At 46.1% G+C, this 15,175-nt stretch overlaps 1 protein-coding gene across 1 annotated transcript; it reads right to left on the bottom strand.

Moving 5' to 3' along the window:
• Positions 1 to 492: 492 nt before the first annotated feature.
• LOC115114642 (peroxiredoxin) lies at positions 493 to 7,168 on the bottom strand. Its single transcript, XM_029643057.2, has 6 exons — positions 7,063 to 7,168; positions 5,636 to 5,752; positions 5,245 to 5,398; positions 4,892 to 5,014; positions 4,499 to 4,629; positions 493 to 1,030 (listed from the first exon to the last, which is right to left on the bottom strand). Exons 2-6 carry the CDS (start codon positions 5,739 to 5,741, stop codon positions 945 to 947), a joined length of 600 nt encoding a protein of 199 aa, XP_029498917.1. The 5' UTR covers positions 5,742 to 5,752; positions 7,063 to 7,168; the 3' UTR covers positions 493 to 944.
• Between the last annotated feature and the right edge of the window lie 8,007 nt (positions 7,169 to 15,175).

The following is a 15,175-nucleotide window of genomic DNA, read 5'->3' as shown; positions in this document are numbered from 1 at the left end:
GGGGAAATTATGTTTATATATTAATGACCACGCTAAGAATACTTGTCTATGAAAAGCAGATAATTTTGCAGGAATCTTATCAATGTTATAGTTACAAAGTAACATCAAATTGAGGCCACGTTAACTGCACAGTTGTGATGTGCAGTTCTCGAACGATTTGTTCTTTTTGAACGACTCTTTTTACTGACTCGAGTCATGATTCATTTTTCTGAGTGACTTGTTCATTTTAGTCGTTCATTTGGCTAGTGCTGGCCGCAATAAATCCTACATGATTAAACCGGAAGGAACCCACATATGAATATACGTACAGTATGTGAACATGAGTAGATTACCTTGAAATCAACGGTCGGACATCTTGGACGCAGTTTTACACATTTTTCAATTCATCCATCTTATATTTCATTTTCATCATAAAAAGTAATACAGCACGTAATTAAAAAACGTGTTTAGTGTATTATTATTATAAAGCATGGCAAGAAAAAAATGTTAGCGTTCTTTGCCTTTGTAAAAGTTTTTATTTAGAAGATGAAATGACATTGAGTTGTAAATAAAGAGACAAAAAGCTAACTGAGTTTTCGCCACAAGTTTTGTCCTGTAAAGCTTCTGTTCCTCATTTCAGACTATCCCATCTGTGGCCTAAAGGCAAAAACGAATGTCCACCTCAGATGTTACAAAAATGATACAGCAGAATAAAATAGGCCGACATCAATGACACTAAGATAAGAGTAACTCAAATATAAAACATCTCCAAGCTATACGTTAATATAATCTTCATAGTTTGGTCATAATAATTTCCACTCTACCCAAACACATGAGATGGGGATGCTGAAGATGTTGTTCTACAGTTCTCAGGCACAGAGGTAGGCTACTGCTCTTCACCATTGTTCTCTTGAAATGTACTGTAATTCTAGCTGTCCTACAGCAGGCTTCAGACATGTGTCGTCTTACTGCTGCTTGGAGAAGAAGTCTTTGCTCTTCTGCACGTCGGGCTTGATGGTGTCACTTCCTGGTTTCCAGCCGGCAGGACAGACTGAGAGGAAACACCAGAGAAGAAGTGTGAGTCTCAGAACAGTGCAGCATGATAAGCAAAACACACTTTGAACCTGAGCTTCTAACTTTTATACCCTCTGATGATATCTACTATCAGCCTATCATTCCCAGTCCATGCAAAACTGGGATGTTACCTCCAAAGGGAGAGTGGTAATAGTGACCTAATTGCTATTCACATAGTGTATGTGACTGCTGATGGTACATAGTGAAATATGCAACCTGGACTCAGGTAACATATATATTTTTATTTTTAAATTGAACCTTTATTTCACAAGGTACTTACCCTAGTAAAACTGACTATCCTACCGATCCTCGACTTTGGCGATGTCATCTACAAAATAGCTTCCAATACTCTACTCAGCAAACTGGATGCAGTTTAACACAGTGCCATCCGTTTTGTTACTAAAGCACCTTATACCACCCACCACTGCGACCTGTATGCTCTAGTCGGCTGGCCCTCGCTACATATTCGTCACCAGACCCACTGGCTCCAGGTCATCTACAAGTCCATGCTAGGTAAAGCTCCGCCTTATCTCAGTTCACTGGTCACGATGGCAACACCCACCCGTAGCACGCGCTCCAGCAGGTGTATCTCACTGATCATCCCTAAAACCAACACCTCATTTGGCCGCCTTTCGTTCCAGTTCTCTGCTGCCTGTGACTGGAACGAATTGCAAAAATCGCTGAAGTTGGAAACTTTTATCTCCCTCACCAACTTCAAACATCTGCTATCTGAGCAGCTAACCGATCGCTGCAGCTGTACATAGTCTATCGGTAAATAGCCCACCCAATTTACATACCTCATCCCCATATTGTTTATATTTATTTACTTTTCTGCTCTTTTGCACACCAGTATCTCTACCTGTACATGACCATCTGATCATTTATCACTCCAGTGTTAATCTGCAAAATTGTAATTATTCGCCTACCGCCTCATGCCTTTTGCACACAATGTATATAGACTCTCTTTTTTTTCTTTTTTTTTCTACTGTGTTATTGACTTGTTAATTGTTTACTCCATGTGTAACTCTGTGTTGTCTGTTCACACTGCTATGCTTTATCTTGGCCAGGTCGCAGTTGTAAATGAGAACTTGTTCTCAACTAGCCTACCTGGTTAAATAAAGGTGAAATAAAATAAAAAATAAAAGGAAATGAAGTCAATTAAGAACAAATTCTTATTTACAATGACAGCCTACTCCAGCCAAACCAGGACGATGCTGGGCCAATTGTGCACTGCCCTATGGGACGCCCAATCACAGCCAGGATGTGATACAGCCTGGATTTGAACCAGGTACTGAGATGCAGTGCCTTAGACCACTGCGCCACTTGGGAGAAATTGTTACAAATTTCAATTTGTTGTGGCTAATGTTAGCTAGGTTGCTAACGTTAGTTAGGTGGCTAATGTTAGCTAGGCCAGGGGTCAGGGTTAAGAGTTACGTAGGTTAAATGGTTTTGGTTAGAGGAAGGGTTAGCTAACATGCTAAGTAGTCGCAAAGTACCAAAAAAGTAGTAAGTAGTTGCTAAAGTTGTCATGATGAGATTCGATCACGCAACCTTTGGGATGGTAGATGTTTGCGTTATACATAGGGCTGTGATGATACCAGTATCATGATGTTTTCCATGGCAAAAATGAAAACACAATGCACACCAAACTCTGGTCCTTTAAAAACCTGCAGTATGTAAAATGTTGTGTGCTATAGCTTGGAAAATAAATCAATGTGACTCTAGATGTCAACATAATGATTTTGTTTCCTACATTAGGGCTGTTTTCCTAAAGAAATTAAATATGCTTTGTGTTTTGTTTCCTTGCCACGATTAGAGTGACCACATTTAAAATACCCAAATGTGAGATAACATGATAGTTTTGCGGGACATTCGCGGGACAGTGTAGCCTACGTGCAAAAAAAACATTTGACAGCCGCCACCCCCAGACACACACACACAAATCCCACGCAAGGAGCAGTGCACATTTTTTAGGTTCCAGGAGAGCAATTAAAATGACGTCATCGTTTCTCAGTTTGTACCGACAGATTTAGCCTATTGAATATCATTATAGAATATGCAGAAAATGCATTCTCCAATCTGCCTATGCCCACACATATTGTCTAAATGTAAAACATATATTCTTAATACCCTCAAACACCAAGTGAGGCATACCTAATTTCAACATAGGACATGGCATCATCATTGTCAATCGTCAATAATAATTATTCACGTTTTAACAGTGAAATCTCCAAAACTTCGTTTGCATGCCAATAATTTGATCTCAATCAGTTTCATGGGAATATGCATTCAAGATCTTCTTGAATTACAGTTTCGTAAGCAAATTACAGCAGATGGTGTTAATTAACAAACAATTTAGCCTTCCTGTACTTTGTTCCAATCAAAGCAAAATCTGCCTATTTTTTGGGACTATTCAACTAACCATCTCATAAGAAATTAGGTGGTGTTTTTAGTGTAATAGTGAAGTTATACAATGCTATTATATTTGGTTATGTTATGAAGAATACTAATTAATCATTATGTGATCTTCCAAGACATTGATTCAGCTTTGATGTAACTTTACTAAACAAGCACCATTGTGAGAAGTGGTGGAGAAACTCCAGTGCACTCTGAATCGAACAAGCAATTGAAGCGCACCCAGCCTACTCTATTGCCTCGCACAAATTTTGGTGATGCAGAAACGAGAAATCACATGTGTGGCTGTTTTATGAAAATCTGGGAAACATTTCTGTTTGGTGAGTTTAGTAGTAGCAAATATGTTGAATGAGCAACTAATGAGTATGGAGAGCCTCACAGGTTTGACGAAATTACCTTATCTTTCAATCTAATATGGCTATTTACTTACTTCATCAGACACACACTTTTTGTAAATCGCAAGGCTATCATCTTGTCTTGCGCAGAATATGAGATTGGAGAAGTGTTTAACATCTCCAGTAGGCTACCAAATGCTTATGATATACTGTATATATTTTCATAAGCACAACGTGACTGCAAGACCGGTTGGAATGTTTGACTGAAATATGGGACAAATAAACCTTTTTTTCCCTAATGAGTTGTCGTTGAATTTGTTGATAAAATGCAGGACATGATTGTTTGGAAATGCGGGACTGTCCCGCACAATCCGGGACATGTGGTCCCCCTAACCATGATACTAACGAGTATTGTGATACTGGTATCGTTTAAGGCCCTATTTATACGCCCACCCATCCTCCCCGACCAATCACCCTCCTTTTGTTTTTGCCTCAAATAACATTTTGTCTTATGTAACCATACCAGACATAACATATCATACTAACTTGGGTGTCTCAGATTTTTGTTTACTGTGTTACATCTAGTCTATGAGACCAGGATGAAATATGGCACTGCAACAAGTTGGGCTAATTCCATGCTGGATAAGGTGGCATGGTTTTTGGAGAAAAAAAAGTCAGCAGGGGTAGTCATGTACCTTCTCCGTGTTTGTCAGTGAACTGAAAGGCCTGCACCAGACGCAGGGTCTCGTCAACGGAGCGGCCCACCGGCAGATCGTTGATGGTGATCTGCCTCAAGACGCCCTTGTCGTCAATGATGAAGAGGCCCCTGAAAAAGCAAACAGGGAATAAATGGAGTGATTTTTTTCTAAACCTACAGGATCAGACGTATGTAACAGAGGTGGTTCGGTGAACAATGCTTGCATGATATGTACCTTGCCTGAAACCTGATGACTTGTGTTAGCTACCCAAACCAATGCCTAGGCTTTAGCTTGGCAGGCTATTAACACAGTCTTGTGTTGTGCACGTTGGACCTTGTCGGTCGGAGACACTGAAGTTTGACCCTTGAACTTTTTCTGTTGTGAACCCACCTGTAGGCGATGCCCTCATCCTCCTTCAACACCCCGTAGTCCGTGGAGATGGAACGCAGTGTGTCGGCTACCAGAGGAATCTTCATGGCACCCAGACCACCCTGCTTACGAGGTGTGTTGGTCCTTTAAAAACACACACAGAGAGCGTAAGAGACTGTCTTTTTGTTTTGTCTGAGACCAAGCATCCCTGCAAGTCATGGTATGCAGACGGGACAGGGATAGCAGGAAAGGGGTTTCTGTGAGCATGGGGAATAACAGAACTGCACTAGCTGCACTGTAACTTATTCTGTGTCACCTAGGGCTTCATTTTTGGGGGGCAAAAAAAAAATGTAAAGTGAAAAAGCCCCAAGTACCAAGCAAGATGGCAGAAGTGGGAATCGACAGAGGCACCAATGACCTCACAACCGATCTTCCTAAACTCCTCGGCAGCGTCACTGAAGGCGATGATCTCAGTGGGGCACACAAAGGTGAAGTCCAGCGGGTAGAAGAAGAACACCACATACTTCCCTGCAGGCAGGCAGCACAGGACACAAACACAAGATAGACACACTATTAGACACTTATTGAATTCCAATGGAGCCTGGAAGCAATGAATACATTCAGTGTGCATTCAAGGTAACTAATAGGTCATTACTGTAATAATAAACTGTAAAATCATGAAACCAGCCACAAATCCTAGCACAGAGCCAAAAAAATCCAGTTCAGGTTCAGAATAGAATGAAGCGTTGTAGTATGCCTACCAACCTCTGTAATCAGACATGCTGATGTCTTTGAACTGGCCGTCTGGCATCACTGCTTTGGCCGTGAAGCCAGGGGCCAGATGCCCGATGCGTGCTTTACCTGCAGCCATCTTCACTTTGCCTGGGGGAAAAAAACACTTTACTTGTTTCCTACTGTTTATTTTAAATGTATGTAGCTCTGTCCTTGACCTGTTCATTGTCTATTATTGTTCTTTATTATGTCATGTTTTATGTAGACCCCAGGAAAGTTAGCTGCAGCCTTTGCAATAGCTAATGGGGATCCTAATAAAATAACAAATATGTATGCGTCAAATGTACAGTATAGCAACATGAACTACTAAATGGCAGTACACAAAAACACTCTGTAAAATAACTGGACATGAAGGATGAACTGGAAAGCTCTTTCTCTATACATATGTACGATTTAAACTTGATCCCCCTGCTGCAGGAAAACTTTCTGTAACAACCCTTATAAAAAGAAAGGTCCAAAATCATTATAATTATAATCCACATAATAAGTAGCAAGATGATTTTTTGCTACAAGATTTTTTTACTGCTGATTACAGATCGTACATCTGCAGATATTTTCAGCATTGAAGCTATAAATATAATGTGTACAGAACTGAAAGCAATACAAGGAATACATAGATTCAAATGAAGAACTCACTTCTTTCATTTCCAACACCTAATCAACAGGTGTTTCCTCAATGAGCATTTATGGCTTTATTTTACGCATCAATCAAAGAGTTCAACTGGTTGTTCTTGCCTGACAAAACTTCACTTTATCACGCACGCAGTTATTTTTCCTCAACGTGCATGTAGGCAAACTTTCTCTAGTGCAGACAATGTTCTCGAACAGGGCATTCGAATACTTGAGTTCACTGTTCAAGGTGAACTGACGCTCTGGCGCACTTTGGAATTTACTCAGCCAATAAACGCACCGCGATTTAGCCGCGTAGGCCTGTGACCGTCCTCTTTTTAATAGGAATTTGATTGTAGTATACATTAATTCAATCCTATATGAAAATGTGTCGTTTGCTTTAACTTATTTCATAAAAAAATATTTATTACTGAACTAACTAAAAGTGAAAGCAAAACAGGATTTTTTCACAATGATCTGAGTTTTTTTCTCGACTGATTTTCCTCATCTGATTTTGTTGTCCAATATTGCATAGAACAAATGGTGTAGGCCACTTTGACATCCTCCCCCAAAAAACGATTGTAAAAGCTAAACAGCATTTATTCTGTCGTCAATGGAAATGTACAATAAATTGACACACATAAAATTGCACACAGAGAAAATGAGAAGGCAATAAAAGTGTAACTAAACAGTCATGGTATAACTAAGTTTTGACTTTCTTTTTTCCGTAACCGAAATAATTATTTTTCCCTACTTTTCAAGTTAAATTCAAAGCGTACAATAACACAAACCTCTACTTCGGTCCAACTGCGGCAGCTTGAGACGAGGAGTGCAAAGAATGAGAAGAATCGCTTGAAAATATATACGGCAGCTCAAATTCTCGCGATGTTATAACACTGGCTATGGCCACAGCGCAGTCATTCAGTTGTTATGAGTATTTGACTACCTCACACTGCACCATGACTTTGCACATTTCCTTCCTCATTCCAGTAACCTGCGGTTAAAAACTTGTATGAGTAAGGATGAGTAAGGACTAAAACACAGTAGTAAATAAATTATGCACCCCACCCTTGTCTTCTCTTATCATCTTTTCTCATTTCTATTCTTCACAACATGCTAAACTTATGTTACAACTTATGTTAAGCCTACATAACATAAGTGACAGTTATTGAATAACATATTGTGGTCAATAATGGCTGATCTCTCGTGAGGGTATCTCAGAGGGAGTTGGGATATGCATAAAACATTTTTCCATATCACATATGTACAAGCACCCCCTATTTGATCTTTTGATATCTAAATTCTTATAACCCTACAATTAAAAACTTGATCTTGTCATCTTCAAAGATACTGTATGTTTCTCAGTGATTCTCAGGGAGAGCAGCAGAAGCCCACATCAGCCCCCTCCTACGAGCCCCTATCCTAATCCAAGTGAACAGTCATGCTGGGGTCAATATGTTCAGGGGTAGAAAACTCCAGTCCTCGGGGCCTGATTGGTGTCACACTTTTTCTCCATCCCTAGCAAAAACAGCTGATTTCATCAAATCGATCCATAACAGATTACTCTATTGAGTTTCGCACTCTTGCTGCCTCCAGTGACTGGAACGAGCCGGCTTTGCTCGCTCGTTTTCTGGAGGGTCTCCGTAGGTTCCTTCCAGCGTGGATTCCTTGATTGAACTCGCTATTCGCATAGAACGACGGGTTGATCCTCTCCGCATCACTACCATCTTCCTCTGCCGGTTGGGGTGCTGAGCCTATGCAGCTGGGGGGTATCCGCATCTCGACTAAGGAGAGGGAACGGAGAATCACCAACCGCCTTTGTCTCTATTGCGGTTCCGCTGGTCATTTTGTCACTTCATGTCCAGTAAAAGCCAGAGCTCATCAGTAAGCGGAGGGCTACTGGTGAGCGCTACTACTCTGGTCTCTCCTTCAAGATCCTGCACTACCTTGTCGGTCCATCTACGCTGGACCGGTTCGTCAGCTTCCTGCAATGCCTTGATAGACTCTGGGGTGGAGGGCTGTTTTATGGACGAGACCTGGGCTCGGGAACATGACATTCCTCTCAGACAGTTAGGGGAGCCCACGGCCTTGTTCGCTTTGGATGGTAGTTCTCTCCCCAGGATTCAGCGTGAAACGCTACCTTTAACCCTCACTGTCTCTGGTAATCATAGCGAAACCATTTCTTTTTTAATTTTTCGTTCACCTTTTACACCTGTTGTTTTGGGCCATCCCTGGCTAGTTTGTCATAATCCTTCTATTAATTGGTCTAGTAATTCTATCCTCTCCTGGAACGTCTCTTGTCATGTGAAATGTTTAATGTCTGCTATCCCTCCTTTTTCCTCTGTCTCTTCTTCACAGGAGGAGCCTGGTGATTTGACGGGGGTGCCGGAGGAATATCACGATCTGCGCACGGTGTTCAGTCGGTCCAGGGCCACCTCTCTTCCTCCGCACCGGTGGTATGATTGTAGTATTGATCTCCTTCCGGGAACCACTCCCCCCCGGGGTAGACTATACTCTCTGTCGGCTCCCGAACGTAAGGCTCTCGAAGATTATTTGTCTGTAGCTCTCGACGCTGGTACCATAGTCCCCTCCTCCTCTCCCGCCGGAGCGGGGGGTTTTTTTGTTAAGAAGAAGGACGGGTCCCTGCGCCCCTGCATAGATTATCGAGGGCTGAATGACATAACAGTTAAGAATCGTTATCCGCTTCCTCTTATGTCTTCAGCCTTCGAGATCCTGCAGGGAGCCAGGTTTTTCACTAAGTTGGACCTTCGTAACGCTTACCATCTCGTGCGCATCAGGGAGGGGGACGAGTGGAAAACGGCGTTTAACACTCCGTTAGGGCACTTTGAATACCGGGTTCTTCCTTTCGGCCTCGCTAACGCTCCAGCTGTCTTTCAGGCATTAGTGAATGACGTCCTGAGAGACATGCTGAACATCTTTGTTTTCGTTTACCTTGACGATATCCTGATTTTTTCACCGTCACTCCAGATTCATGTTCAGCACGTTCGACGTGTCCTCCAGCGCCTTTTAGAGAATTGTCTTTATTTGAAGGCTGAGAAGTGCTCTTTTCATGCCTCCTCCGTCACATTTCTCGGTTCTGTTATTTCCGCTGAAGGCATTAAGATGGATCCCGCTAAGGTCCAAGCTGTCATCGATTGGCCCGCCCCTAAGTCACGCGTCGAGCTGCAGCGCTTTCTCGGCTTCGCGAATTTCTATCGTTGTTTCATCCGTAATTTCGGTCAGGTGGCAGCTCCTCTCACAGCCCTTACTTCTGTCAAGACGTGCTTTAAGTGGTCCGTTTCTGCCCAGGGAGCTGTTGATCTCCTCAAGAATCGTTTTACATCCGCACCTATCCTTGTTACACCTGACGTCTCTAGACAGTTCGTTGTCGAGGTTGACGCGTCAGAGGTGGGCGTGGGAGCCATTCTTTCTCAGCGCTCCCTTTCTGACGACAAGGTCCACCCTTGCGCGTATTTTTCTCATAGCCTGTCGCCGTCGGAAAGTAACTATGATGTGGGAAACCGCGAACTGCTCGCCATCCGCTTAGCCCTAGGCGAATGGCGACAGTGGTTGGAGGGGGCGACCGTTCCTTTTGTCGTTTGGACTGACCATAGGAACCTTGAGTACATCCGTTCTGCCAAACGACTTAATGCGCGTCAGGCTCGTTGGGCGCTGTTTTTCGCTCGTTTCGAGTTCGTAATTTCTTATCGTCCGGGCTCTAAGAACACCAAGCCTGATGCTTTATCTCGTCTCTTCAGTTCTTCAGTAGCCTCCACCGACCCCGAAGGGATTCTCCCTGAGGGGCGTGTTGTCGGGTTGACTGTCTGGGGAATTGAGAGGCAGGTAAAGCAAGCACTCACTCACACTCCGTCGCCGCGCGCTTGTCCTAGGAACCTTCTTTTTGTTCCCGTTCCTACTCGTCTGGCCGTTCTTCAGTGGGCTCACTCTGCCAAGTCAGCCGGCCACCCCGGCGTTCGGGGTACGCTTGCTTCCATTCGCCAGCGTTTTTGGTGGCCCACTCGGGAGCGTGACACGCGTCGTTTCGTGGCTGCTTGTTCGGTCTGCGCGCAGACTAAGTCCGGTAACTCCCCTCCTGCCGGCCGTCTCAGACCGCTTCCCATTCCCTCTCGACCGTGGTCTCACATCGCCTTAGACTTTATCACCGGACTGCCTTCGTCAGCGGGGAAGACTGTTATTCTTACGGTTGTCGATAGGTTCTCTAAGGCGGCTCATTTTATTCCCTCGCTAAGCTCCCTTCTGCTAAAGAAACGGCACAAATCATCATCGAGAATGTTTTCAGAATTCATGGCCTTCCGTCAGACGTCGTTTCGGACAGGGGTCCGCAATTCACGTCTCAATTTTGGAGGGAGTTTTGCCGTGTGATTGGGGCTTCCGTCAGTCTCTCTTCCGGCTTTCACCCCCAGTCTAACGGTCAAGCAGAACGGGCCAATCAGACTATTGGTCGCATCTTACGCAGTCTTTCTTTTCGTAACCCTGCGTCTTGGTCAGAACAGCTCCCCTGGGCAGAATACGCCCACAACTCGCTTCCTTCGTCTGCGACCGGGCTATCTCCTTTTCAGAGTAGCCTCGGGTACCAGCCTTCGCTGTTCTCGTCTCAGCTCGCCGAGTCCAGCGTCCCCTCCGCTCAGGCTTTTGTCCAACGTTGTGAGCGCACCTGGAAGAGGGTCAGGTCTGCACTTTGCCGTTATAGGACGCAGACTGTGAGAGCCGCTAATAAGCGTAGAACTAAGAGTCCTAGATATTGTCGCGGTCAGAGAGTATGGCTCTCCACTCAAAACCTTCCCCTTAAGACAGCTTCTCGCAAGTTGACCCCGCGGTTCATTGGTCTTGGTCCGTTCCGTATTTCTCAGATCATTAATCCTGTCGCAGTGCGACTTCTTCTCCCGCGATATCTTCGTCGCGTCCACCCGGTCTTCCATGTCTCCTGTGTTAAGCTCGTTCTTCGCGCCCCCGCTCGTCTCCCCCCCCCATCCTTGTCGAGGGCGCACCTATCTACAGGGTCCGTAAGATTTTGGACATGCGTCCTCGGGGCCGTGGTCATCAGTACCTAGTGGATTGGGAGGGGTACGGTCCTGAGGAAAGGAGTTGGGTTCCCTCTCGGGACGTGCTGGACCGTTCGCTGATCGATGATTTCCTCCGTTGCCGCCAGGTTTCCTCCTCGAGTGCGCCAGGAGGCGCTCGGTGAGTGGGGGGGTACTGTCATGTATTGTCATATTATGTCTTGTTCCTGTTCTTTCTCTTCACTCCGTCTCCCCCTGCTGGTCGTATTAGGTTACCTTCTCTTCCTTTCCTTCCCCCAGCTGTTCCTCATCTTCTCTAACTACCTCGTTCACCCTTTTCCCACCTGTTCCCTTTTTCCCTCTGATTAGGTCTCTATTTCTCTCTCTGTTCCTGCTTCTGTCTTTGTCAGATTCTCGTTTGAGTTTCTCATGCCAGAACCAAACTATCGTCTCGTTTGCTTCACCCTTGTCTCGTCCTGTCGGAATCTGCCTGTTCATCTGATGCTACGTGTGATCAGGTACCTCTGTCCTCTACAACCCGCGCCTACCCAGAGAGACCAGCAGTCTGTCGCCGCTAACCCTGCTATTCTCCTCTGCTGCTAAGAAGGGGACTCTTCTGTAAATATCAGAAGGACTTTATGATTTATTTGTCGCCCTCTCTGCGGGTTGTCTATTTTGCCATTCTATACATCTGAAGAGGATCTATGTCTTCCCTGTGTTTTGACATTAAAGGACTCTGTTTTTGTTAAACCGCTTTTGGGTCCTCACTCACCTGCATAACAGAAGAATCTGACCAAGAATGGACCCAGCGACTTCGGATCCTCTCCACTCAGCCGTCGAGATCCAGGGAGCGATGCTAGGCAGACACGAGCAGGAATTGTCTGCTGCACGACATGCCGTTGAGACCCTGGCCGCCCAAGTCTCCGACCTCACAAAACAGATTCACCATCTCCGCCTTGATCCACCGGCCACTTCCAGGGCTTCCGAATCTCCAGAGCCCAGAATCAATAACCCGCCGTGTTACTCTGGGGAGCCCACTGAATGCCGCTCGTTCCTCACCCAGTGTGATATTGTGTTTTCTCTCCAGCCCAACACATACTCCAGGAGCACAGCTTGTATCGCCTACGTCATATCTCTCCTTACTGGACGGGCTCGTGAGTGGGGCACGGCAATCTGGGAGGCGAGGGCTGAGTGTACTAACCAGTATCAGGACTTTAAGGAGGAGATGATACGGGTTTTTGATCGTTCTGTTTTTGGGGAGGAAGCTTCCAGGGTCCTGTCTTCCCTATGTCAAGGTAATCGATCCATAACAGATTACTCTATTGAGTTTCGCACTCTTGCTGCCTCCAGTGACTGGAACGAGCCGGCTTTGCTCGCTCGTTTTCTGGAGGGTCTCCGCGTGGAGGTAAAGGATGAGATTCTCTCCCGGGAGGTTCCTTCCAGCGTGGATTCCTTGATTGAACTCGCTATTCGCATAGAGCGACGGGTTGATCTTCGTCACCGAGCTCGTGGAAAGGAGCTCGCGTTCTCCGTTGCCCCCCTCTCCGCATCACTACCATCTTCCTCCGCCGGCTCGGGTGCTGAGCCTATGCAGCTGGGGGGTATCCGCATCTCGACTAAGGAGAGGGAACGGAGAATCACCAACCGCCTTTGTCTCTATTGCGGTTCCGCTGGTCATTTTGTCACTTCATGTCCAGTAAAAGCCAGAGCTCATCAGTAAGCGGAGGGCTACTGGTGAGCGCTACTACTCTGGTCTCTCCTTCAAGATCCTGCACTACCTTGTCGGTCCATCTACGCTGGACCGGTTCGTCAGCTTCCTGCAATGCCTTGATAGACTCTGGGGTGGAGGGCTGTTTTATGGACGAGACCTGGGCTCGGGAACATGACATTCCTCTCAGACAGTTAGGGGAGCCCACGGCCTTGTTCGCTTTGGATGGTAGTTCTCTCCCCAGGATTCAGCGTGAAACGCTACCTTTAACCCTCACTGTCTCTGGTAATCATAGCGAAACCATTTCTTTTTTAATTTTTCGTTCACCTTTTACACCTGTTGTTTTGGGCCATCCCTGGCTAGTTTGTCATAATCCTTCTATTAATTGGTCTAGTAATTCTATCCTCTCCTGGAACGTCTCTTGTCATGTGAAATGTTTAATGTCTGCTATCCCTCCTTTTTCCTCTGTCTCTTCTTCACAGGAGGAGCCTGGTGATTTGACGGGGGTGCCGGAGGAATATCACGATCTGCGCACGGTGTTCAGTCGGTCCAGGGCCACCTCTCTTCCTCCGCACCGGTCGTATGATTGTAGTATTGATCTCCTTCCGGGAACCACTCCCCCCGGGGTAGACTATACTCTCTGTCGGCTCCCGAACGTAAGGCTCTCGAAGATTATTTGTCTGTAGCTCTCGACGCTGGTACCATAGTCCCCTCCTCCTCTCCCGCCGGAGCGGGGTTTTTTTTTGTTAAGAAGAAGGACGGGTCCCTGCGCCCCTGCATAGATTATCGAGGGCTGAATGACATAACAGTTAAGAATCGTTATCCGCTTCCTCTTATGTCTTCAGCCTTCGAGATCCTGCAGGGAGCCAGGTTTTTCACTAAGTTGGACCTTCGTAACGCTTACCATCTCGTGCGCATCAGGGAGGGGACGAGTGGAAAACGGCGTTTAACACTCCGTTAGGGCACTTTGAATACCGGGTTCTTCCTTTCGGCCTCGCTAACGCTCCAGCTGTCTTTCAGGCATTAGTGAATGACGTCCTGAGAGACATGCTGAACATCTTTGTTTTCGTTTACCTTGACGATATCCTGATTTTTTCACCGTCACTCCAGATTCATGTTCAGCACGTTCGACGTGTCCTCCAGCGCCTTTTAGAGAATTGTCTTTATTTGAAGGCTGAGAAGTGCTCTTTTCATGCCTCCTCCGTCACATTTCTCGGTTCTGTTATTTCCGCTGAAGGCATTAAGATGGATCCCGCTAAGGTCCAAGCTGTCATCGATTGGCCCGCCCCTAAGTCACGCGTCGAGCTGCAGCGCTTTCTCGGCTTCGCGAATTTCTATCGTTGTTTCATCCGTAATTTCGGTCAGGTGGCAGCTCCTCTCACAGCCCTTACTTCTGTCAAGACGTGCTTTAAGTGGTCCGTTTCTGCCCAGGGAGCTGTTGATCTCCTCAAGAATCGTTTTACATCCGCACCTATCCTTGTTACACCTGACGTCTCTAGACAGTTCGTTGTCGAGGTTGACGCGTCAGAGGTGGGCGTGGGAGCCATTCTTTCTCAGCGCTCCCTTTCTGATGACAAGGTCCACCCTTGCGCGTATTTTCTCATAGCCTGTCGCCGTCGGAAAGTAACTATGATGTGGGAAACCGCGAACTGCTCGCCATCCGCTTAGCCCTAGGCGAATGGCGACAGTGGTTGGAGGGCGACCGTTCCTTTTGTCGTTTGGACTGACCATAGGAACCTTGAGTACATCCGTTCTGCCAAACGACTTAATGCGCGTCAGGCTCGTTGGGCGCTGTTTTTCGCTCGTTTCGAGTTCGTAATTTCTTATCGTCCGGGCTCTAAGAACACCAAGCCTGATGCTTTATCTCGTCTCTTCAGTTCTTCAGTAGCCTCCACCGACCCCGAAGGGATTCTCCCTGAGGGGCGTGTTGTCGGGTTGACTGTCTGGGGAATTGAGAGGCAGGTAAAGCAAGCACTCACTCACACTCCGTCGCCGCGCGCTTGTCCTAGGAACCTTCTTTTTGTTCCCGTTCCTACTCGTCTGGCCGTTCTTCAGTGGGCTCACTCTGCCAAGTCAGCCGGCCACCCCGGCGTTCGGGGTACGCTTGCTTCCATTCGCCAGCGTTTTTGGTGGCCCACTCGGGAGCGTGACACGCGTCGTTTCGTGGCTGCTTGT

Source organism: Oncorhynchus nerka, linkage group LG9b (genome assembly GCF_034236695.1).
Source record: "Oncorhynchus nerka isolate Pitt River linkage group LG9b, Oner_Uvic_2.0, whole genome shotgun sequence".
NCBI lineage: Eukaryota > Metazoa > Chordata > Actinopteri > Salmoniformes > Salmonidae > Oncorhynchus > Oncorhynchus nerka.
This window is presented reverse-complemented; position numbering and strand designations above follow the sequence as displayed.

What these genes read in the sequence shown, in the direction of transcription:
- LOC115114642 (XM_029643057.2), bottom strand. Translation starts at nt 5,741, where the DNA reads ATGGCTGCAGGTAAAGCACGCATCGGGCATCTGGCCCCTGGCTTCACG. An exon ending in GATGAGGGCATCGCCTACAG is followed by an intron (nt 4,630 to 4,891) that starts GTGGGTTCACAA and finishes TTGCTTTTTCAG; the next exon opens with GGGCCTCTTCATCATTGACG. An exon ending in CACTGACAAACACGGAGAAG is followed by an intron (nt 1,031 to 4,498) that starts GTACATGACTAC and finishes GTTTCCTCTCAG; the next exon opens with TCTGTCCTGCCGGCTGGAAA.